At 48.9% G+C, this 22472-nt stretch overlaps 1 protein-coding gene across 5 annotated transcripts in view; it reads left to right on the forward strand.

Annotated features, from left to right (window-relative positions):
• The window catches only part of Eef2k (eukaryotic elongation factor-2 kinase), a 63629-nt gene that overhangs the window by 32171 nt on the left and 8986 nt on the right, over nt 1–22472 (forward strand). For 4 of the 5 annotated variants that reach the window (NM_012947.3, XM_006230157.5, XM_006230158.5 and 1 more), the window contains exons 3-16: nt 2805–2905; nt 5739–5799; nt 7436–7473; nt 7882–8053; nt 12017–12166; nt 12757–12889; nt 13248–13375; nt 14141–14342; nt 15526–15593; nt 16929–17006; nt 17405–17467; nt 19038–19172; nt 19306–19494; nt 22334–22458. In NM_012947.3, the coding sequence (NP_037079.1) occupies nt 2805–2905; nt 5739–5799; nt 7436–7473; nt 7882–8053; nt 12017–12166; nt 12757–12889; nt 13248–13375; nt 14141–14342; nt 15526–15593; nt 16929–17006; nt 17405–17467; nt 19038–19172; nt 19306–19494; nt 22334–22458 (1643 nt within the window). The remainder of the gene's footprint in view (nt 1–2804; nt 2906–5738; nt 5800–7435; nt 7474–7881; nt 8054–12016; nt 12167–12756; nt 12890–13247; nt 13376–14140; nt 14343–15525; nt 15594–16928; nt 17007–17404; nt 17468–19037; nt 19173–19305; nt 19495–22333; nt 22459–22472) is intronic. The other variant, XM_039101738.2, reaches the window with a different exon arrangement.

Consider the following 22472-nt stretch of genomic DNA (forward strand, 5'->3'; position numbering starts at 1 on the left):
GCTGTCCCCTGACTGCCCCTTCCATATCTGAGCGTTCCTTCTGGCCTGTCTCATGTAGATGATGCCCAGTCCTCTGCCCATTATCCTCCCCACAAAGGAGGATCCACTGACCTGGGAGGGAGTTTGGGCCTTGGTGATTCTGGGGAGGCCACTGAGCAAAGATTTGGGTTTCTTTGGGGCAAAGATTTGAGTTTCTTAGGAAGAGAACACCATGGACTAAGGGTGTTGGCTCAGAAAGGGCAGGGAAGAGTCTACTTTGGTTTCCCCAAAGCAATAAAATGGAGTGAAGAAAGTTAAATGGTGCTGGGTCTGTCTGTTTTCTTGTTATTGTAACAAGGCAACAGAGATGGGACAGTTTATAAAGAATAGCTGCTGGCTGGGGATCTTGGCACACACCTTTAACCCCACCTCTTGGGAGGCAGTAGATGGGCAGATCTTTATGAGTCTGAGGCCAGCCTGGCCTACATATAGAGTTCCAGGATAGCCAGGGCTACACTATGAAACCCTGTCTCAAAAAGGATATAGTGGAGGAGGAGACAATTAATTAATTAACTAGTTTATAAGATTGGTTCCCTGGGAGTCCAAGAGCACTATCCTGGCATCTTCCATGTATCTGGCAAGAGCCTTGTCCTGCTGAGTCATAATATGGCAGAGGGCATCATGTGACGAGATGCGGTGGCTGTATTAAACCTGATCTTTTCCTCTTGTCATGAAGCCACTGGTGCTGCCATGGGGCTGGCCTCCTCTACTCTAGTCAACTCCCAAGTTTCCCATTTCTAAATACCGGCACGGGAGAGCTCAGGGATTGAGTTTCCAGGACATGAGGTTTGGGGGACATGCTCAGACCCCAGCACATGCCACAATGCCTTTTAACAGCCTTCCTCTTCCTCCTCCAGATCTTCCTCCTCCTCTTATCCTTTTCATGCTTCTTCCTTGTTTTGAGACAGGTCTGTGTAGCACTGTCCACCCTGGTACTTTCTAGGACGACCTCAGACTCATGGTAGTCCACCAGCCTCAGCTTCCCAAGTGCTGGGACTACAGATGTGCACCAATATCCCTAGCTGTCTTAGCCTTCTAAATGAAGCAGTCCTTGCCATAGGACTTAGGTCTGGGTTGGCCAGATCACAGAATGTATCTTGCATTAGCGTGAGAGTGAGCCTGTGTCCTGCTTCTGTGGGAGATTCCTGCATGGAGGAGCTGCTGGGTGAGGTTAAGGCATAAGGGTTCTGTTGTTGTTTCTCCCCTAGTATAGCTCTTTAGCAGGGTGTCTTTTGCAAAAAGTCTGTTTGCGTGGTGCTATATCAGGAAATCAGTGCCCTGGCAGGTTCTCACTACAGATGTGTAGCTTGTCCACCTTAAGAAAGGAGCATTTTCGGGGCTGGGGATTTAGCTCAGTGGTAGAGCGCTTACCTAGGAAGCACAAGGCCCTGGGTTCGGTCCCCAGCTCCGAAAAAAAGAACCAAAAAAAAAAAAAAAAAGAAAAAAAAAAAGAAAGGAGCATTTTCTTGGAGTGCCTCGTGTATACTAGGCAAGCAGTTTATCACTGAACTGTACTCCTGGCCCAATATCATACCACATCTTATTTAATTTTTTTGAGTCAGGGTCTCACTGTGTAGGTCTGGCTATCCTGGAACTATGATGATCAGGCCTCAACTTACAGAAACCCACCTGCCCTGCACTCATCTTTTATTATTAAAAGTGTGTGAGTGTGTGTGTATGTGAGTGTGTATGTGAGTGAGTGTATGTGTGTATATGAGTGTGTGAGTGTGTGTATGTGAGTATGTGTGTGTGAATGTGTGTGTGTATGTGTGCGTCCGTGTGTATGTGAGTGTGTGTGAATGTGTGTGAATGTGTGTGTGTGTATATGAGTGTGTGAGTGTGTGTATGTGAGTATGTGTGTGTGAATGTGTGTGTGTATGTGTGCGTCCGGGTGTATGTGAGTGTGTGTGAATGTGTGTGAATGTGTGTGTGTGAGTGTGTATATGAGTGTGTGAGTGTGTGTATGTCAGTATGTGTGTGTGAATGTGTGTATGTGTGCGTCCGTGTGTATGTGAGTGTGTGTGAATGTGTGTGAATGTGTGTGTGAGTGTGTATATGAGTGTGTGAGTGTGTGTATGTCAGTATGTGTGTGTGAATGTGTGTATGTGTGCGTCCGTGTGTATGTGAGTGTGTGTGAATGTGTGTGAATGTGAGTGTGTGTATGTGTGTGAGTATGCGAGTGTGTGTATGTGTGTGTGTGAATGTGTGTGTGTGTGTCCGTGTGTGTGTGAGTATGTGTGTGTATGTGTGTGAGTATGTGAGTGTGTGTATGTGAGTGTGTGTGAATGTGTGTGTGTATGTGTGTGTCCGTGTGTGTGTGTGTGTGTGTGTGTGTACGCACACACGCGCACACGCACATGGACTTAGATACCTAAAGAAGGCAGAAGACAACAGATCCTCTGGAGCTAGAGTTAGGTAGGCAGTTGTAGCTGTGTGAGATGGCTGCTGGGACCTAAACCCAGGTCCTCTGCAAGAACAGTGCATGTTCTTAACCATTGAGCCATCTCTCCAGCCCTCAAAAAATCATATTTTCTCTTTCAGTTTTTTGGCAGCAGAGGAAGAACTGTGTAATTAACATGTCAGCGGCTTCTGTCCATAGGCTGAGCCTGTGAGAACACACTGGGCCCCTCTGGGACTGTTCTTGATAGGGCAGAGGAAGGGACTCCTTTCTTTTAGATGCTCTGGTCCTCCCCAGAGGACGTAACTGGGGAAGAGGCAGCCGGCTGCCCTTGGCCTGGGCCTAACGCTCCCTTTGCCTTCTGCAGGAGGCCTGGAAGCATGCGATCGAGAAGGCCAAGCACATGCCCGACCCCTGGGCTGAATTCCATCTGGAGGACATCGCCACAGAGCATGCTACTCGGCACAGGTCAGCAGTTTGCCCCAGGGCTTTGAGGACTTCTCGAGGGGACTGGGCAGGGATTTTGGGTCCTGCTTCTGGTTAAAGAGAAGGAACTAATACAGTGCCCCAATTTCAGATACTTACATCACGTGGGATTGTTAGAGAGATCCAACCAGTTAAGTCTGTGTAAACACACAAAATCGGAAGCAATCTGAAACGCAAAAACGTTTTGATCCTAAATGTTTTAGATGGGGAGGAGGTTAGGCAGCAAAGGGGCGTTTATGCTCCATTTGAAGTTGGTTGAGAGTCGGGCAGCTCCTCAGGGCAGCTCAGGGATCCAGGTTCCTTCTGACCTGTGACACCATCATCCCAACACTTGTCCTTGCAAACACTAGTAGAGACGAACAGCATCAGGCAGGTTTTGATGCCGGTCCTGGTAGTGACATCACCTTTCCTTGGCTGGCACTCTGTCCTCTCCTTCATTGCTTCTCCCATTCTTCAAGAAGATGGCTGCAGGGCCTCCTGTGTGCCGCCTCCTCCTACTCAGGAAGCCCACCTTCCAGTGTGGGGCAGGATGGGTCAGCCCAGTAGGTACTCCAGCATGTGAAGGATAAGTGGGTTCTAACTCTACCTACAACAGCACTGGGGTAGCAAGCTGCCCAGGCTCTGGGGAATCAACAAGGAAAGAGGGTCCCTACGCTGGCTTGACTCTGTGTCTTGAACTCCAGCAGGGACCTGAGACCAGGCTGAACTGTTTACTTCCTAAATAAATGGCTGAGTTTATACCACCCAGACTGCCAGCGAGAGGAAGCCAACGTGGCTGGCTTTCTAGAACATTCTGTTCACTTGATTCCAGGCATGGCTGTCTGGGACATTCTGAAAACGGAAGCTTCCTTCTTTGGCTATAGCTTTTTTAAGATTAAAAGTCTTGGTACAAGCTGGCCCTTTGTTTAGGACAGGTTTTCCTGTCTCTTTGAATTGTTTCCAGGGTGGGTGAGAGTTGGATCCTGCTTTAAACATACCTGGGTTTGAATCCTGACGCTCAGGCAGGAGACCTCACCTCTGAGCCAGTTTCTATAAAACAGGCACAAAAATTGTCACCTTTCAGGGTCTCTACAGAGATTAAATGAAACAATCTGCTTTAGAACCCAGCATATAGTGAATGTTCCACAAACTTTAGGCACAATAGGCATTCATTCATTCATTCATTCACTTACAGTGTTACTGGGGATCAAACAGCACGGGCGCGCGCACACACACACACACACACACACACATATGTACATTCGTAAGTACATATACATACTGGGGGCTTCCTTATATACCAAACAAGTGTTCTCACTACCTGTGAGCTACACTCCCAGCCTTCGTCTCATTTTTATTTTGAGACAGGGTCCTCCCAAGTTGCCTAGGCTGACTTTGAACTTACTACACAGCCCAGACAGACCTCAAACATGGCTATTCTTTTGCCTCACCTTTGAAAGCAACTGGGGCTTCCGATCTGTTTCAGCATTCCTGGCTGACTCTTGCCTTTATGACGTTAGTGGTTATGAGCACCAAGCAAGACCCTTTCAAGGTTGCTCACTGACCCCCTTCCCAGCCTCTGGGTGCGTCTCCCAGTGGAGGTGAGGACGTGGTGCATCTATGGCCTCCGCCTGTATATGTAGCCCCGTGTAGAAGATAGCGCTGTGTCCCTCTGTCTGCAAGCGGATTGACAGCCTAGCAGAGCCCTCTTCTCTGAGCCTGGGGTAACTTGCCAGGCTTCTGTTCCTCCCTGCACAGGTGCTCTGAAAACCTGTTCTCCCAGGTCTGGGTGTTCTGGCCCAGAGGCTGCTGGGGAGAGATAAGGGTTGGATCCTGCTGAGGTGACTCATTGAGATAAGGAACCCTGCCAGGCAAGCCATTTAAGGCCACCCGGCTTGGGGATGCCAGATGTGGGGTGGGAAAGTGGACTCCTGGGAATGGGGAGATGGGAATGTTCTAGAGCCACCTCTCCCTCCTCCCATCTCTCCTCCTCCGTTGTTCCATCCTCATCTATTTCTCTCTCATCTCCCTCTCTTTCGCCACCTGTCTCCCCCTGTTTCCTCTCTGTCTCTCCACCTCGCTCCACCTGTCTCAAACACTTCCAATCTCTTGATCAGTCCCTCCCTCTCCCAGTCTCTTTCCCATCTCCTCCTCCATCACATCCTGTGTTTCCCTCACAGTTTACAGTCTCTTTCCTTTCTTGCCTCAGAGGGAAGTCCTTCCCCACCCGCTGCCCCCTAATACACCGCAACAGTCCTTACCTCTTGGGAGATAGATACCTGTGTGGGCTGTGCCTGGCTCAGGCGCCTAGCGTGGTTGAGAGACTGCTGTCTACCTCCCTCCCTGGGACCTGCGGTTTGTGGCCGTTGGGTCTCAGGCAGTCCCTATGTCCAGAGTTGCTCCTACAGTCCAGCTTGAGCTCATTTCGGGATGTAGAGACCTAACAGTTACATAGAGCAGTTATAAAGGGTACATCTCTAGTCGAACCCTGCATGCGTTTATCAAGCACAAGGCCCCATGCTGAACAAGACACACATGGGCCGGTTTGTGGATTTGTGCCCTCGTGAAAGAGCAGAGAAGCCAGACAGGGGTCCAGCAGGGAGTGCTGATCTTGGTAAAAGAGCAACACCACACAGAAGGAATAAATGTGTCTGAGGAAAGGCAAGTCCCCTTGAGGGAGGGGAGGGTCCACAGATCACCCCAAGGGTCAGCAAGCCTGATAGCCCAAGTGCAGAACAGGCTGGGTCCTGAGGCCGGTAGAAAGCCCAAGAGAGTTTGAGCAAAAGAGGGAAGGGCAGGACCAGGATGCTCTCTAGGTGAGCTCTGATCTCTGCAGGTACAATGCTGTCACCGGGGAGTGGCTGAAAGACGAGGTTCTGATCAAGATGGCATCTCAGGTAAGCAGAAGCCTGAGCTGTGAGGGGCAGGGCCCGATGGGGACTTTCCCAAGCCATTCTTAGTGCCCTCCTTTCACTTTTTACATTTCTTTATTTTTATTTACTTATTTATTGTGTGTATGTGTGGGAGGGGGAGGGAGAGAGGGACGGAGGAAAGGTTGGACGGACAGACAGACAGACTGGGATAGGGACAGGGACAGGTCTTTTGCAGGCCAGGCTAGCTAGCATCACTCTCATGATGTAGTATAGGCTGGCCTCAAATTAACAATCCTCCTGTGATGTAGTATAGGCTGGCCTCAAATTAACAATCCTCCTGTTTCTACCTCCGGCTTGCATGCTATGAACCCACTTCAATTTTTTTTTTATCTTGGGATTTTTCTGTGTTATTGTTTACATTACATATAATTGTATTCTTATTTATTTTGTGTGTGTATCTGTGGTGTTTGTGTGTTTGTATTTGTACCACAGAATGTTTGTGGAGGTCAGAGGACATCTTGTTTCTTTTCTTCTTGTGGATGCCAGGAATCAAATTCATGTTGTCACATTTGGTGGCAAGCACTTATACTTGCCGAGCTGTCCAACTATTGTGATGTTGTTGTTGTTGTTGTTGTTGTTGTTGTTACATTTATTTGTGTGTGAATACGTGCATGCTACAGTGCACCATTGGTTGTGACCATTGGTTCTCTTTTCTTTCTTTCTCTCTCTCTCTCTCTCTCTCTCTCTCTCTCTCTCTCTCTCTGTGTGTGTGTGTGTGTGTGTGTGTGTGTGTGTGTGTGTGTGTGTGTGTTGAGACGAGATGGTTTTCTGTGTAGCCCTGGCTGAAACTCTATCTGTAGACCAGGCTGGTCTTGAACTGAGACATCTGCCTGCTTTTGCCTCCCAAGTGCCGGGAGTGAGGAGGGCATGCGCTGCCACACCCGACTTTTTTTTCCTTCTTGGTTCTCTTTTCATCATGTGGCTCTGGTCAGGCTCACTGCAAGCAGTTTACTCACTGAGCCGTGTCACCAGCCCACATTTCGTGTCCTTATATACTAGTTTATTAACATGTGTCTCACATACCAGACAATTCACCCACCTAATTTACATAGTTCAGGTTTGGGATGTGGGCTATTGATAGCATTCTTGTCTAACATGTACTAGGTCTTGGTATCCATCCCCAGCACTGCAGGGAGAGAGAGAGAGAGAGAAAGAGAGAGGGGGGAAGGAAGGAAAAAAGAAAGAGAGAAGGAGGGAGGAAGAAGAAGAAAGGAAGGAAGAAGGAAGAAGCAAAGTATGTAATTCAGTGGCACAGAACATCCTGGCTGGGGCGCATGGCAGAGGAGGCCTGTTCACCTGATGGTGGCCAGAAAACGAAAAGAGGAAAACAAAGGCTATGAAGATAGCCTTTGTAGTGCGCTGCCTCTCCCCAGCATCTGGGGCTTTACACTATCCATTCTTCCATTGGATTGAGATGATTTATCGGGAGTCCTCATCCCAGCAGTCTCCAGGCTGAAAGGCTATCTGGCTTTGGAACTGAGGCCCAGGAGGGACAGCCTAGGGTTATTGGGATTGAGGTAAAGTACAGACAACTTCTGGGCAGTCAGTGACAAGGGGATCGTCGGGTGTGGGCACTGATGACTCTGTCCTGTCTTTTCAGCCCTTCGGCCGTGGAGCAATGAGGGAGTGCTTCAGGACGTAAGTGACTTGGCCTGGGGCTTCTGCGAAGACTTCTAAAAGCCTAGGACTTTGGGCTATTCCCAATCAAAGGCTGGGGACGAGTGGCCTAAGCCTCCTTGTAGCTCATGTTCTTCTCCATCTCGTGTCTGTTGGACCCCACCCTGGGCCAGCTGCAGGGCTCTGGAGGGACAGGGATTGTCACTCACCTGCTTGGGTATTTGGAGTCGGGTAGGAGGCCACAGACACTGGTCCTTTCCCCTCAGGCTCTGAATGGAGGAGTGGGGATGTTGCCTTTCCTATACCTCCTGTACTCTCTTCCTTCCCCCACCCAGTGTCTCACAAGGTCTGGTTGTTCTGAAATCCCAGAGTTGTGTCCTTCGTGAGCCCCTGAGGTCTAGAAGGGCTCCCCCTTGCCTTTCTTCTCAGGAAGAAACTCTCCAACTTCTTGCATGCCCAGCATTGGAAGGGGGCCTCCAACTACGTGGCAAAACGCTACCTCGAGCCAGTGGACAGGAGCGTGTACTTTGAGGATGTGCAGCTCCAGATGGAAGCGAAGCTCTGGGGGGAGGAGTACAACCGGCACAAGCCCCCCAAGCAGGTGTGTGAGCCCCACCTGCCTCCCTCCTACCCAGTGGCTGGCCACGCAGGTGAAACACAGGGACCTTTCTTCACCTCTGCAGTTCCGGGATTCAAATCTGAGCTTTGCATATGCCAGGCAAGGGCTGGACCATGGAGTCACATCTCAAAACCCGTCTTGTTCTGGCATTGAACTTATGATCCTCCTCCCTCAGGCTCTGGAATTCTGGGATTAAAAGCATTCACCACTGTCTTAGTTAGGTTTTCACTGCTGTGAACAGACACCTGACCGAGGCAAGTCTTATAAAGGACAACATTTGATTAAGGCTGGCTTAGAGGTTCAGTCCATTATCACCAAGGCAGGAGCATGGCAGCATCCAGGCAGGCACGGTGCAGGAGGAGCTGAGGTCTCCATCTTCATCTGAAGGCTGCTAACAGAATACTGGCTTCCAGGCAGCTAGGATGAGGGTCTTAAAGCCCACACCCACAGTGACACACCCACTCCAACAGGGCCACACCTTCTAATAGTACCACTCCCTGGGCCAAGCATATGCAAACCCCAACCACCATGCCTAGTCCTTTACCCTTCCCACCAGTTGTCAGAATCACCACTGTGGGAGGAGCAGGCATCGTAAGCCTTGCACGTCATATGCAGCAGATCGTTATTCCTAAAAGCAGAGCCGTGTGGTTGGAACATTTTTATCTCTGTAAATAGGTAGCTGTGTTCCTTATGATCTTTATCAGATAAGTTGATTTTTTTTTCTATCTCTGTGGTGTGGCTGGCACACACGTGCCACAGCGCAAATATGGAGGTCAGAGGACAACCCTCTGGAGTCGAGTTCTCTTTTTCCCATAGGGGCCCAGGGACTGAACTTGAGTCATCAGCTCGGTGCCAAGCTCCTTCACCTGCTGAGCCATTTCATGGTCCCTTTCATGAGTTTTGTTTGACACTGGATCCAGCTCTCGGCACTGCCCCTCTGCTATAACATGGCACTAACGGACACTTCTTGTCTGTCTGTCTGTGGGCGTAAGAAGACATGGCTTTCTGCCTCCATTCTTCATCCATTGTTTGCATAGCTATTGGACACAGACCCTGGGTGTCTCAGGAAAGCCATACTTTCATGCTGCCTGCAGGATCTATCAGTCATCTGCTTATAAGACCTCTGAGGAAGCACACCTGGGGTGACTGCAAGAGGCCACAGTCATTATATAGATATATATAATATAAAGTGAATAAGATAGTAGTAGTAGTAGTAGTAGTAGTAGTAGTAGTAGTAGTAGTAGTAGAAGAAGAAGGAGAAGAAGAAGAAGAAGAAGAAGAAGAAGAAGAAGAAGAAGAAGAAGAAGAAGAAGAAGAAGAAGAAACCACAGTCTGCTAGATGTAGTGGCACATGCCTTTAATACCAGCACTCGGGAGGTAGAGGCAGGAGGATTTCTGTGAGTTCAAGGCCAATATGGTTTATAGAGCAACTTCTCGACCAAGCCAGTGCTACCCTGTGAGTCCCTGCCTGAAAAACAAACAACGATAACAAAGGAAGCCTCCGTCCCCACTCGGGCTGTGACCTCACCGTTTGCTCTGCTCTGCCCTGCCTCCTTTCTCTTCCTTCTTTGCTTATTTCCTGCCCCAGGACCTTTGTTCTGGTTGTGCCTGCATCGGGTTCTCTAATCTTGGTATGGTGAGCTTCTTCTCGCAGGCCAGGGCTCAGCTTACACAGCACCTGTCACCCCCAGAGTAAGGCCATCAGCCCACTGTAGATAAGATCCCTTCTAACCAGCCACCTTTGCCATGTTCTTCTGTTTTTCCTTTCTTTGAAGCACTGTGATCTAAAAGGGACCTATTCCTTTAGTTAATATTTTAGTGCCCCCACCCCCTGGTTTCGTATCTCATTTGTTTCTGCCCCCCCTAGTGCCTGGGTATCAAGCGAGTAGTAACAAAACTGAATTAAATGAATGAGGTTATCTGACCAGGTGTCGTTTGCCCGCTCGGCTGTGCTTGGCCACCTACCAAAGCCTGTCCCACCATCCCTGTAGGGAGTGAGCCATACTGGAGATAGGACCCTTCCTGGAACTGTTTGCCCTTCTCCTCAGATGGGTTCTCAGAACTGTAGCTGTCTTTGCTAAAGGTCTCAGCTGTCGCCTCTGGGCTCAGGTTGCTTCTGCAGCTGTTGCTTGCCTGTCTGGTGACCCTCCTCCCTAGAGGGTTGTTGCTTGTGAAGCCAAACTTGGTTCTTTCTGTGTTATGGGTGGTACTGAGAGCCCTAGGAGCCATGCAGAGTCCTCAGTAATTAGAGGCCACAGGGCAGGGCGTGGAGAGACAGCTCAAGAGTTAAGAGTACTGGCTGTTCTTCCAAAGGACCCAGAGGTTCAATCCCCAGCACCCACATGGTGGCTCACAACTGTCTGTAACTTGAGTTCCAGAGATCCAACACCCTCACAAAGACACGTACATAGGCAAAACACCAATGTACAAGAAATAAAAATAAATAAGTTAGAAACCACAGGTTCATCACTCACATGACAGCTCACTACTTCTGTAACTCCAGTTCCAGGGGATCCAACACTTTCCAATAGACACATATATAGGCAAAACACCAAGGCACATAAAATAAAAATAAATCAATTAGAAGCCAGGGGTCTCTTTTACTCCACTTTACAACCCATACATAATAATACACATTAGCAACTGTATAACATTCAACACACACTTGGGAGGCAAAGGCAGGTAGATCTCTGTGCGTTTGATGCCAGCCTGGTCTACGTAGTGAGTTACGAAGCAGCCAGAGATACATAGTGAGACCCTATCTTGAAATCCCCCACCACCAAAATAAATCAATTAAAAAAAATAAAAATTAAAAAATGTTGGTGTTTCTTATAATTCCCCATTGCAGAGGAAAAAAACCCTACTTCTCGTTGTTGGGACCAAATGTCTTACAAGGAACAATGTAAGAAGGGTTAATTTTTGCTCAGAATTGGTACAAAAGGTCTGTCATCAGGAACATGAGGCCAGTTAGGCAGACAGGAAGTAGGACTGGACTGTAAAGCCCCAAGGGCTGCAGTGACCCACTTCTCTTGGTAAAACGTCACTTCCTAAAGGTGCCGTAGCACCACCAGTTTGGGACACCATAAATTTAGTCTCTGTGCCAAGTCGGACTTCCCTGTATCTGCACACAAGAAAACTAAAACACAGCTGGGTGGTGGTGGTGGTGGTGGTGGTGGTGGCACACGCCTTTAGTCCCAGCACTCAGGAGGCAGAAGTAGGCAGAGTTTGAAGCCAGCCTGGTCTACAGAGTGAGTTACAGGACAGCCAGGGCTACACAGAGAAACCCTGTCTGGAAAACTGGAGGAGGAAGAAGAGGAGGAGAAGCAGGAGGGGAGGGGGCACACAGGACATGAAGAGAAGGACAATGATACACAGTGACACATAATTACTTGCCCAAATTTGCAATATTAGTGCTAGGCTCAGTCTGAGTTGCTGGCAAACAAATCCATAAATTTGCATTTGCACAGATACAAAATGGTTTCTTTATAATTTGTGTAAAAGTGGCTCTGGGTGGGCTAATACCTTGTGTCCTTGAAGTCACCCAGAGACCTGGTACCTTCTGTCCTGCTACTTTATCACCTCTTGGGACCACACTGACCACAATTCCACTTATGGCTCCCAAACAGTCCCCTTGCAGGGCAGGATGCATTTTGAGTGACCTTTATTTCTGGTGCTCATTTCCCATTGGTTAGTTGTGGTCACATGGTCATACCTAGCTGCAAGAGAAGCTACTCAGTGATTCCCTTTGTGATTCTGACTGTGCATCCTGCTAAAATCTGGAGATGGTGATCTTCATACTTAAAGGAAAGGGAAAGGGTAGGTTCTGGGTACAGTTAGCAGTTCTTGCAAGAGAGCTAGCTAGTGAGTGGTGAGACTAGATCTGTGTGAGGTGTGTGTTCCCAGCCCAGTCCTTCCACTTGACCCTGCTCCCTGTTCTTCCACCAGGTAGATATCATGCAGATGTGCATCATTGAGCTAAAGGACAGACAAGGACAGCCCCTCTTCCACCTGGAGCACTACATTGAGGGCAAGTACATCAAGTATAATTCCAACTCAGGCTTTGTCCGTGATGACAACATCAGACTAACACCACAGGTGAGGCTCTGGGCTTGCTCTACCTGCACTTTCACCTTCCAACCCTTTAGGAATGCTCAACCATAGAGAGGGAGAGCCTTGTGGGTGGAGCGTTACATCCTCAAAGGCTCCTTATGTGTATTGGAACATAGATGCTCTCAGGGCTGCAACATGGTAGGCACCCGTCCTACCACAGAATAGTGCGCCCAGCTCCTAAACAAGACTCCCCTGCCCTTTTCCATTTCCATGTGTTTGGGCCTATGTGATTCTGAGAATCATCCTTAATCATTCTTCTACCTTATTCTTTGAGTCAGGGTCTCTCCGTCAAACCCAGAGCTCACTGATAGGCCTAGTCTTTCTAGCCAGCTTGTTCTGATGACTGGATCCCCACCTTCCAAGGCTGAATCCCTGAGGTATTTGCAGAGTTGGTTTGATTAGACAAACCCAGACATCCTTCTTGTGGCTTTTACTCTATAAAACTCTTCTTACAGAGAGCACCCTCAACAGGGCTGACCTCAGTATTATAGCCTCTGGCACAGCAGCTGGCCAGCTTCTTCCCAGCCCCCCATCTAGTCTGTTTACAACTGTTTTCTCTTCCTGCCTGGACATAGGCCTTCAGCCATTTCACATTTGAACGTTCTGGTCATCAGCTGATTGTAGTGGACATCCAGGGTGTGGGCGACCTTTATACTGACCCACAGATCCACACTGAGAAAGGCACTGACTTTGGAGATGGTAACCTTGGTAAGTTGGGAGAGCCAGCCATGTCCTTTCTCAGGGACCGTGTCCCCTAAACAGTTAGTTCTTTCTACATCCAAGGGAACATACTGAGACATACTGGGCCTTCCGTAAGATTACACATGTGGGGGACTGGGGATTTAGCTCAGTGGTAGAGCGCTTACCTAGGAAGTGCAAGGCCCTGGGTTCGGTCCCCAGCTCCGAAAAAAAGAACCAAAAAAAAAAAAAAAAAAAAAGATTACACATGTGGGAACTTGGCTTGTCTGATCCACAACCCCTTCTGTTTAGCACTTTTTCACCGCCTGTCCTGTCCCCACTGTCCTTTGTCACTGCCCAAAAGTAAGATGCCCTGTTCTGCCTGCAGGTGTCCGGGGAATGGCTCTCTTCTTCTACTCTCATGCCTGCAACCGTATTTGCCAGAGCATGGGCCTTGCGCCCTTTGACCTCTCCCCACGGGAGCAGGATGCCGTGAACCAGAGCACCAAGCTGTTGGTGAGTACTCAGAGGCAATTTGCTCGACTGGCCGGTCCTGCCACTAAGAAGGCAGACCCTGCTTGCTGTGGGATGGCATTAGCTTGGTTGTGGCCTGTTTATGACCAGAATGGGGAAAAGAGGCAGAAACAGAAGTTACAGGGAGCATGCATGTGTGTGTACTTGCGTACACTTGCACATGTGCACCTGTGCACACATGTACTCCGGTACCTATGAACGTGTGTGTGTGTGTGTGTGTGTGTGTGTGTGTGTGTGTGTGTGTGTGTGTTAACAAATGAGTAACTAGACCTGGCCTTCTGGGCCTGCTCAGTGTGTACTGTGGGACCACCTAGCTTACTCTTCTTACAAGAACCAATTTAGGAGGCAACTAGCAAAAACCAGTTTTGGCCTCTGGGTATACTTAGGGGTATACTTCCTGCTCAAGTCTATAGAGCACAGCCAGTGCTTTAGGAAACACAGAGTGGTAGCCCCTTTGAGATCTATCCATTTGCCCCTTCTTGGGTACCATAGGCTTAATCCTGAACTGATTTATTTTTTTTTTGTTTTTTGTTTTTTTTTTTCGGAGCTGGGGACCGAACCCAGGGCCTTGCGCTTCCTAGGTAAGCGCTCTACCACTGAGCTAAATCCCCAGCCGAACTGATTTATTTTTAAGATTCCCCATTACGCATGTATAAAGGCCAAGGATAAAAAGGCTTCAGGGTTTCTAGGGCCCTCCGTCCCCTATAGCATGCTTGCGTGACGAGAATTCTCCATTAATGTCCCCAGCAATCAGCCAAGACCATCTTGAGGGGGACAGAGGAGAAGTGTGGGAGTCCCCGCATAAGGACACTCTCTGGCAGCCGGCCCCCCTTGCTCCTTCGCCTGTCAGAGAACTCTGGGGATGAGAACATGAGTGATGTGACCTTTGACTCTCTGCCTTCCTCCCCGTCTTCAGCCACACCACACAGCCAGAAGTTGGACCACCTCCGTAAGTCATAGTTCAGTCCCTGGGATATTATGATCATAGCGGGCAGGCACAAGGTAGTACATGCTAAGAAATGAAACAGTTGAGCCCAGATGGCTTAAAAATATAAAAAATAAAGCACCAACAAGTAAAGACTACTAGCCCATTGTGGTTGACTTAGAATTGTTCTGCATTAGGAAATCTGTTAACATTATATCCACAAGCTCAAAGTGCAACGCTGAGGCTGGCAAGATAGCCCACTGGAGAGAGGCATTCTTTGAACATCTAAACGTTTTTAAAAAACTATTTAGAAATGTAAAGCCATTTCTATGAATTGTGTGCGTGCAAGTGCATGCTGGGGGTTGAACACAGGCCTCATTCTTGTTTTGGCTTATTCTATACCATTGACTTCTCTCCAGCCTGCAGACTTAATAAAACTGGTCAGCCTGCTGCGTGTGGTGGCCATGGGTTTATTCCAGCACTTGGGAGACTGAGGCAGGTGGATCTCTGTGAGTTCAAGACCAGCCTGGTTTATATAGTGAATTCCACAACAACCAGAGCTGCATAGTGAGATCCTGACAAAAAAAAACAAACAGTAACAACAAGAACAATAACAATAGGTCAGCCAGACATGTAGGCTGCAGCTTGCTTAGGACAGGAGACAGAAAATGGTGACAACCAGGAAAAAGTTGGCTTGACAGCCATGTGCTACCCACACATTGGGCCCCACATAGACAGGTGGCTTCTCCTCTGCACTGTCTTCAGAGTTGATGTGCTGGTCAGCATGTTATATGTACAGCTGTGCACGCGCAGAGGCACAGTGACTATCAAGGGGCAGACGTAGAAAGGTTTGAGAAAGAACTGTAGTTCTTCACTGGTGCCACAATCCTTTTCCCATGTTGTGCTTCTCTTTAAAAAGCAAAAGTAAGGGGTTGGGGATTTAGCTCAGTGGCAGAGCGCTTGCCTAGGAAGCGCAAGGCCCTGGGTTCGGTCCTCAGCTCCGAAAAAAAGAACCAAAAAAAAAAAAAAAAGCAAAAGTAAAATGATGGGCATAGTGGTGCACCCTTGTAACCCCGGCACTTGGTCAGCTGAGACAGGAGGATTACCAAGAGTTGGGCTACATATTGAAGTTTGGTGCAGGTGCTAAAGGCAGGTCCTGTGCAGCTCTGTGTCACGCCCTACATCACCTTTGCTTGTCCCTGCTCAGATTGGCCAGTGTTTGGTGACCTCGATAACATGGGCCCTAGAGACCATGACCGCATGGACAATCACCGGGTGAGTGGGGAGGAGGGAGGCTGCCTGGCTGCCATCTGTTTGGAATCATTACCTTGATCAGATAGTATTTTAAAGAGCTTTGATTTCTTCTCTTCCTTTTTTAAGATTTATTTATTTTATGTATATAAGTACACTGTTGCTGTCTCCAGACACCAGAAGAGGGTATCAGATCCTGTGACAGACAGTTGTGAGCCACCATGTGGGTGCTGGGAATTGAACTCATGACCTCTGGAAGAGCACTCAGTGCTCTTAACCTCTGAGCTATCTCTCCGGCCTTTGATTAGTTACTTAACTCCAGAATGAATGAGATAGATTTTTCTTATTTCCTTTACAAATAGATTTTAATCTAGAATTAGATGGGTGCTGGGGATGGTCTCAGTTGGTAGAGAGAGTGCTGTCCTAGCATGCTTGAAGCCCTGAGTTCAATCCCCAGTACCACAGAAACTGGGTATATTGGTGAACACCTGCCGTTCCAGCACTTGTGGAGGCCAGAGGCTCACAAGTTCAAGGTCATCCTTGTCGACATAGTAAGTTTGAGGCCAGCCTGGGCTATATGAGCCCTTGTCTCAAAACGAGAACAGAGACTAAGTAAATGAAGAAAGACTGATTTCACTCACTGTTTCCTAGGTTTCAGCCCCGTGTATTTCACTCACTGTTTCCTAGGTTTCAGCCCCGTGTATTTCACTGACTGTTTCCTAGGTTTCAGCCCCGCGTATTTCACTCACTGTTTCCTAGGTTTCAGCCCCGTGTTGTTTGGCTTCTTTTATGCTGTGTGATGAGACAGAACCCAGTGGCAGAAGTTGCTCACTTCATGGTGGTCAGGAAACAGGGGTGGGAGACAGGCAGCAAAGAGGCCACCGGACCTGGGGATGAAAGGCTCTTGAAGACCTGCTTCAGTAGTCCTTCCTCCAACCAGGCCCCACATAGTAACACCCCATTCAGCTGTGGACTCATTGATGAGGTTAGCGCTCTCAGGATCCATTTACCTCTCAACTAGCCAGGGACCTTTGGAGGTGCATTTTGTACCAAACTATAACACCTTCAATGAAGGCACTAGCACGAATCCCCACAGCCAAGGAGGCTGAAGCTCAGGGAAGTGGAGCAGCTGCCCCGATCTTGGCCGCTGTGCAGCGGATCTAGGGCTTGTGTCCAAGAGTCAGGTTCCAGGGCCTAAGGTCTTCACCACTGCTCTCTGGACTCCTGACCAGCAGGAGGAAGACTGCTAAATGAGGTAACAAAACAAAGGAGGGGAAGCAGATGACTAGGATGTCCCTGTGTCCTTGCCACCAGGTACTGGAATGCCAGTAGAGCCCTAAGATCGTCTTCTCTCTGCAGGACTCTGAGAATAGTGGGGACAGTGGGTATCCAAGCGAGAAGCGAAGTGACCTGGATGATCCTGAGCCCCGAGAACACGTAAGCACCCCAAGACCCTGAGACCAAAGGCCTCTGTTGCCTCACTTGTTGTCCATAAGAATAAAAAGCTAACAGACCAACAAGAGCTGTCCTTGAGAACATATAAAAGTAAGACAGCAAACCGGATTCCAGATTGAGGCAGATGCAGGGAGGAAGGTGAGGTGCAGAGACCTGGCCAGAGGAAAAACTAAGCACCATTTCCCCTGTGGCTTCACGCCGACTCTGGTACCCTGGGGTCAGTCAGTCTTTTCACACAGAGACGGAAGACTATGAACTCAACAGCTCCATGCAGGAAGGTTCTAGTTTCATGGGGAGCAGGACTAGCGGAGGGTTCTGGGAGAGGTCCTACTCCCCAGGAATTGGCTCCCCCATGTCACTCAGTCTCTGCTCCCTTGCAGGGCCACTCCAATGGCAACCGAAGGCCTGAATCTGATGAGGACAGCCTGGGCAGCTCTGGACGGGTATGCATACGTAGGAACAGGCCCGCCTCTTCCGGCTCTTCTCCTGCCCTGCCTTCCTTCTGACACACTGCCTGCCCCTTCACCTCATGCACGTCCATTTTACAAAGGGCAGGCTGGAGGCCGTGTCCTGAGCAGGGTACCAAGGGATTCCTGGGAAGGGGAAAGATGATGGTCTTGGGAGAAAGTAACAGGACAGCTCAGGTGTTAGAGCGCCTGACAGGAAGGCCTCAGCTTTGCTGCTCTCTCCTCGCCACGGCCCAGGGATCTTTGCCAAGTTGTTCATCACATCGTTCGTATAAGAAACCCGGAGTCCTGGGCGACTTTCCTCAGGTTACCCTGCCACTCCAGGATGTGCTCCTTATCCGAAATGCCTGAGCTGCGGAATGTCTTGGATTTCTGATTAGTTTTCAGTGCTTCATGTGTGTACATTTGTGTGTGAATGCATGTGTGTGTATGTGTGTGTTATGCAGGTTTTGTGTGTTGGTATATATATGGAACCCAAGGTTGATACTGGAAATCATTCTTTATTACCCTTACACTGTATTCTTCAAGGGAGGGTCTCTCAATCAAACCCAGAGCTCACTGATCCGGTTAGTCTTACTAGTCATACTGCTCTGGGGATCAAGCCTCTAGCTTTTCAAGGGGCTGTAATTATTGGCAGGCTGTCGCTCCTACCAGGCTTCTGAGTAGGAGATCGCTCCTTACACTTGTACAGCAAATACTCTAGCCACTGAACAATCTTTCCAACGTCAGATTTTAGATTAAAAAAAAAAAACAAAAATAACGGGGGCTTGGGTGGAGGGAGGATACTTGCATGTATATATACAGTTAGACAACTTGAGGTTCGGCCCAAAGTCAGACCATGAGATTCACTGTGCATGTTTCATACATATTTAACACATGAAGGCTGAGGGTAATTTTACTACTTCCAGTGCAGTTGTCTTTGAGCCACTGTGTGTGTGAAAGGGTATCAAGCACGTCCCGGAAAGGCCAGCCCTACTGCTCTTGTTATTCTGATCTTCAAACGTGTTGTGAGCCTCACGCCTCTCCATGTTTACTAAGTTGGGTCCCTCCCGCCCTTAGAGTCCTTCCTCACCTAACACCTGGTTCCCAGAGGCACCTTATAAGCCTGATCATCCCAGCATCTTTGTCCTCTGCTCATGGTCACCGGAAGCCTTCTCACCCTGGAGTGGGACAGAGCTGCTGCTGGTGTTCTGCCCGTGCTCTGTGACGTGCCTCATCGATGTTGCAAATTTCATCTTGATTAAATTTGCAGAGAGAGAGCAAGTGACCTTGGGGGAGTCAGACTTTCCAGGTGCCTGGTGTGAGGAAGAGCTTAGGAGGAGGCCAGCCAAGGATGCATCATGAGTTCAAGGTCCACCCCAACCACATAGCAAACTCTTGTTGGAATTGTCAAAAACAAACTGAAGGAGTTGGAGCCACACTTGTTCAATAAAATCTGATGTCATCAGGGTTCCTATGCCCCCTCCCTTGCCAGCCAGCCTCCTGATGTCCTGGCTGCTTCTGTGACAGCACGTCCAGTCCCTGCCTGTCACTTCTCTCCCATCAGGTCTGTGTGGAGACGTGGAACCTGCTCAATCCCTCCCGCCTGCACCTGCCCAGGCCCTCGGCCGTGGCCCTAGAAGTGCAAAGGTTAAATGCTCTGGACCTTGGAAGGAAAATCGGGAAGTCTGTTTTGGGGAAGGTATGGATGATGCCCATTCCCAAGCCCAGGGCTTACTCTTCTCTACTAATCACTTCTCACAGGCTGGCTGGGCTGCTCTTGGGCATGGCTTTGGCCTCTCGGTCAGCCAGACCAACACAAGTCTTTGTGACAGGTCCATCTGGCCATGGTACGGTACCACGAGGGCGGGCGCTTCTGCGAGAAGGATGAGGAATGGGATCAAGAGTCTGCCATCTTCCATCTGGAGCATGCAGCCGACCTGGGAGAACTGGAGGCCATCGTGGGCCTAGGCCTCATGTACTCTCAGCTGCCCCACCACATCCTGGCTGATGTCTCTCTGGAGGTGAGAGGATGTGTGGACCCAACCCGAAGTAAAGGACTCAGCAAGTCAGTCACTTAGGTTGCTACGGGAGGGTTTGTTTTGTTTTGTTTTGTCTGTTTGAGACAGGGCCTGACTTTGCAGCTCTAGCTGCCCTGGAACTCACCATGCAGACCAGGCAGGCCTTGAACTCACAGAAGTCTGCCTGCCTCAGCCTCCTGAGTGCTGAGATTATAGGCATATGCCACTCTGCCCAGCTCCAACTGGAGGACTTTATAGGCAGACAGGCATAATGGCTCACACTTGTAATCCCAGCATCGAGGAGGCTGAGGCAGGAAGATCAGGAGTTTGAGGCCAGCCTGGGCTATGTGTATGACAAGTGTCTCAGGATGGTTGACACCTGTCATGTACAGGAAAGGCCAGCTCCACAATACCCATTATTATCTGATTCTCGAAATAACGAATTCTGATATTAAGTTTGGGGTCAATCACTTCAGAGGTAGAATTGATCTCTATCTTTGGCCAGTAAGTGGGAAATGACAAGCCCCAGGTCCATGCAATAAATGACAGGATATGTTAGGAGAAACAGACGTCCTGGGAGTAAATGAGGAAGAGCCCCGTGTGGGTCTTTGATGGGTCTGTTTATCTCTTGACCGTGTTCAGCCACATTGTAGCTAGGGCAAAGGCGGGCACTCAGTAGCTTCTCATTCATTCAGGGATGGATGGAAGAGGGCTGGTCATGTGAGACAGACAGAAAGGCGGGGTGGGAATGAGCTAGGCAGAGTGTGGGAGGTGAGCAGCTCTCTTAGAGAAACCATGCACACTCAGACTCATGCCCAGAGATGAGAAACAAAATGGCGACAGAGGCCGTTAGCGCTGGAGTGTGGGGTGAGATGGGGTAGGAGCTGGGGCTGAAGCGCCGGCCAGGAGGAAGCTGAAGTGTCAGGATGGTGACATGCTAGAGATGCTGTACAGGTCCTTGGGTACAGGAAGAAAGAGTTGAGTGCACAGGGCCTGGAAAAGCTTTGGAGAAATTGAGAGTCTGGTGGGTGTGTCTGACCTGTTGTCGTGGAGACTGTGACTGGATAGAGGACTGGACAAAACCAGACTCAACACAGGCTCAGGCATAGCCCTTTTCAGAGCTGATTGTGGCTCTCGGGCTAGCAGAAGGTAGAGAAGAATGGGCCAGGGACCTTTGTTTCGCTTTTTGAGCAAGTAATGCATTATTGTCATATTTTTAATGTAAGTGTGTATATGTGTGTGTGTTTGTGTATATCTCAAACCATGTACATGGAGGTCAGATGAGAACTTGTAGGAATGCATTCCCTACCTCCCTGTGGATCCCAGGGATCAACTTATGTTGTCAGGATTATTGGCAGATGCCTATACCTGCTAGGCCATCTTGCCGACTTCTAATAATTTCCCTTTTTCTTCCTTATTCATTACCTGCTTCCTTCTACCCCTGCCTTTCCTGTTCTCTTACTCTCTCTCTCTCTCTCTCCTTTCCTGGGGATGACATCCAGGGCTTTGCCTGGTAAGAATGCCTGGTAAGCTCTCTCCACCACTGAGCCACACCTCCAGGGCCATTTTCCCACTTTCTGAAATAGCAAGTTAACCATTCAACTGCTACTCAAGTCTAGTTTTATAAATGTGCCAGTTTCCTGAGACTCTCACAACAGATTACCACACTGTGAGAGCAGCAGAAACACTCCGGGTTCCAGTGTCAGCTGTGCTCCTGCTGGAGGCTCTGGGGAGAATCCTTGTCTCTTACAGTCTCCCCAGAAAAACATCCAAAGCCAGACATGGTGATGTACCCTGTCATCCCAGTACTCGGGAGGCTGTGACAGAAGGATTGTGAGTTCCAAGTCAGCCTCGAGCTAACAGGTTCGGCCCTGTCTAAAACAACCAGCTTATCCATTTGCGTTTGTGTGCATGAGAGCACATGAATGTCGCCACAGCAATGTTGCCTTCTCCCCTCAGTGGATGAGTGGATGAGGACGGTGGAGTGGAATAGTGTTTGATCAGGAGAAGGAATGAAGTACAGTCATGCTGCAACCTGTGTGGCAGAAGCCATGTGAGTGGCATAGCCATAGTCCATGGAGACAGAAAATGGACCAGCCATTGCCTCTGTCTGGTATAGAATGGAAAGAAGGCTATAGGGAAAGCTTGTGAGTGGTGGAGTATGGTATTTCTTTTTGAACTGGTTAAGGTATTCTGAAATTGGACCAGCAAGACGGACGGCTCAGTGGGTAAAAGCACTTGCCATAGACCCTGACAACTTGAGTTCAATCCCTGGGTCCCACACAGTGGAAGGAGAGAACCAACGCCCATAAAATTGTCTTCTGACCTTCACACACTGACACATGCAAACTCACACACAGTAAATAAGTAAACATAATAAAAATTCAGGCTTTTGTTTTGTTTTGATTTGTTTAAGACAGGGTGTCTCTGTTTAGCCCCAACTGTCCTGGAACTCTCTTGTAGACCAGACTGATCTCAAACTCAAGAGATCTCCTGCCTCTGCCCCCCTAGTGCTGGAATTAAATGACATGCACCACTACCTCCTGGGTGAAATTTAGTTTCATAAATCCATGGTGGGGATGGCTGGACAAGTCTATCAATACACTAAAAGCCATGGGCATTTTCTGTGGCAGTCCCAGCTCAGAACTCTTACAACTGAAGAAACTGGAGATTGACAAGAGAGCCCTTTACACACACACACACACACACACACACACACACACACACACACACACACAGACACAGAGAGAGAGAGAGAGGGAGGGAGAGAGAGAGAGAGAGAGAGAGAGAGAGAGAGAGAAAGATAGACTCATTTGCTGTTTGTACCCTTCCTTTTTGACAGGAGACAGAAGAGAACAAGACAAAAGGCTTTGATTACCTCCTGAAGGCCGCAGAAGCTGGTGACAGGCAGTCCATGATTTTAGTGGCTCGAGCTTTTGACACCGGCCTGAACCTCAGCCCAGACAGGTACTGTGACTGTC

This window comes from Rattus norvegicus, chromosome 1 (genome assembly GCF_036323735.1).
Source record: "Rattus norvegicus strain BN/NHsdMcwi chromosome 1, GRCr8, whole genome shotgun sequence".
Lineage (NCBI taxonomy): Eukaryota > Metazoa > Chordata > Mammalia > Rodentia > Muridae > Rattus > Rattus norvegicus.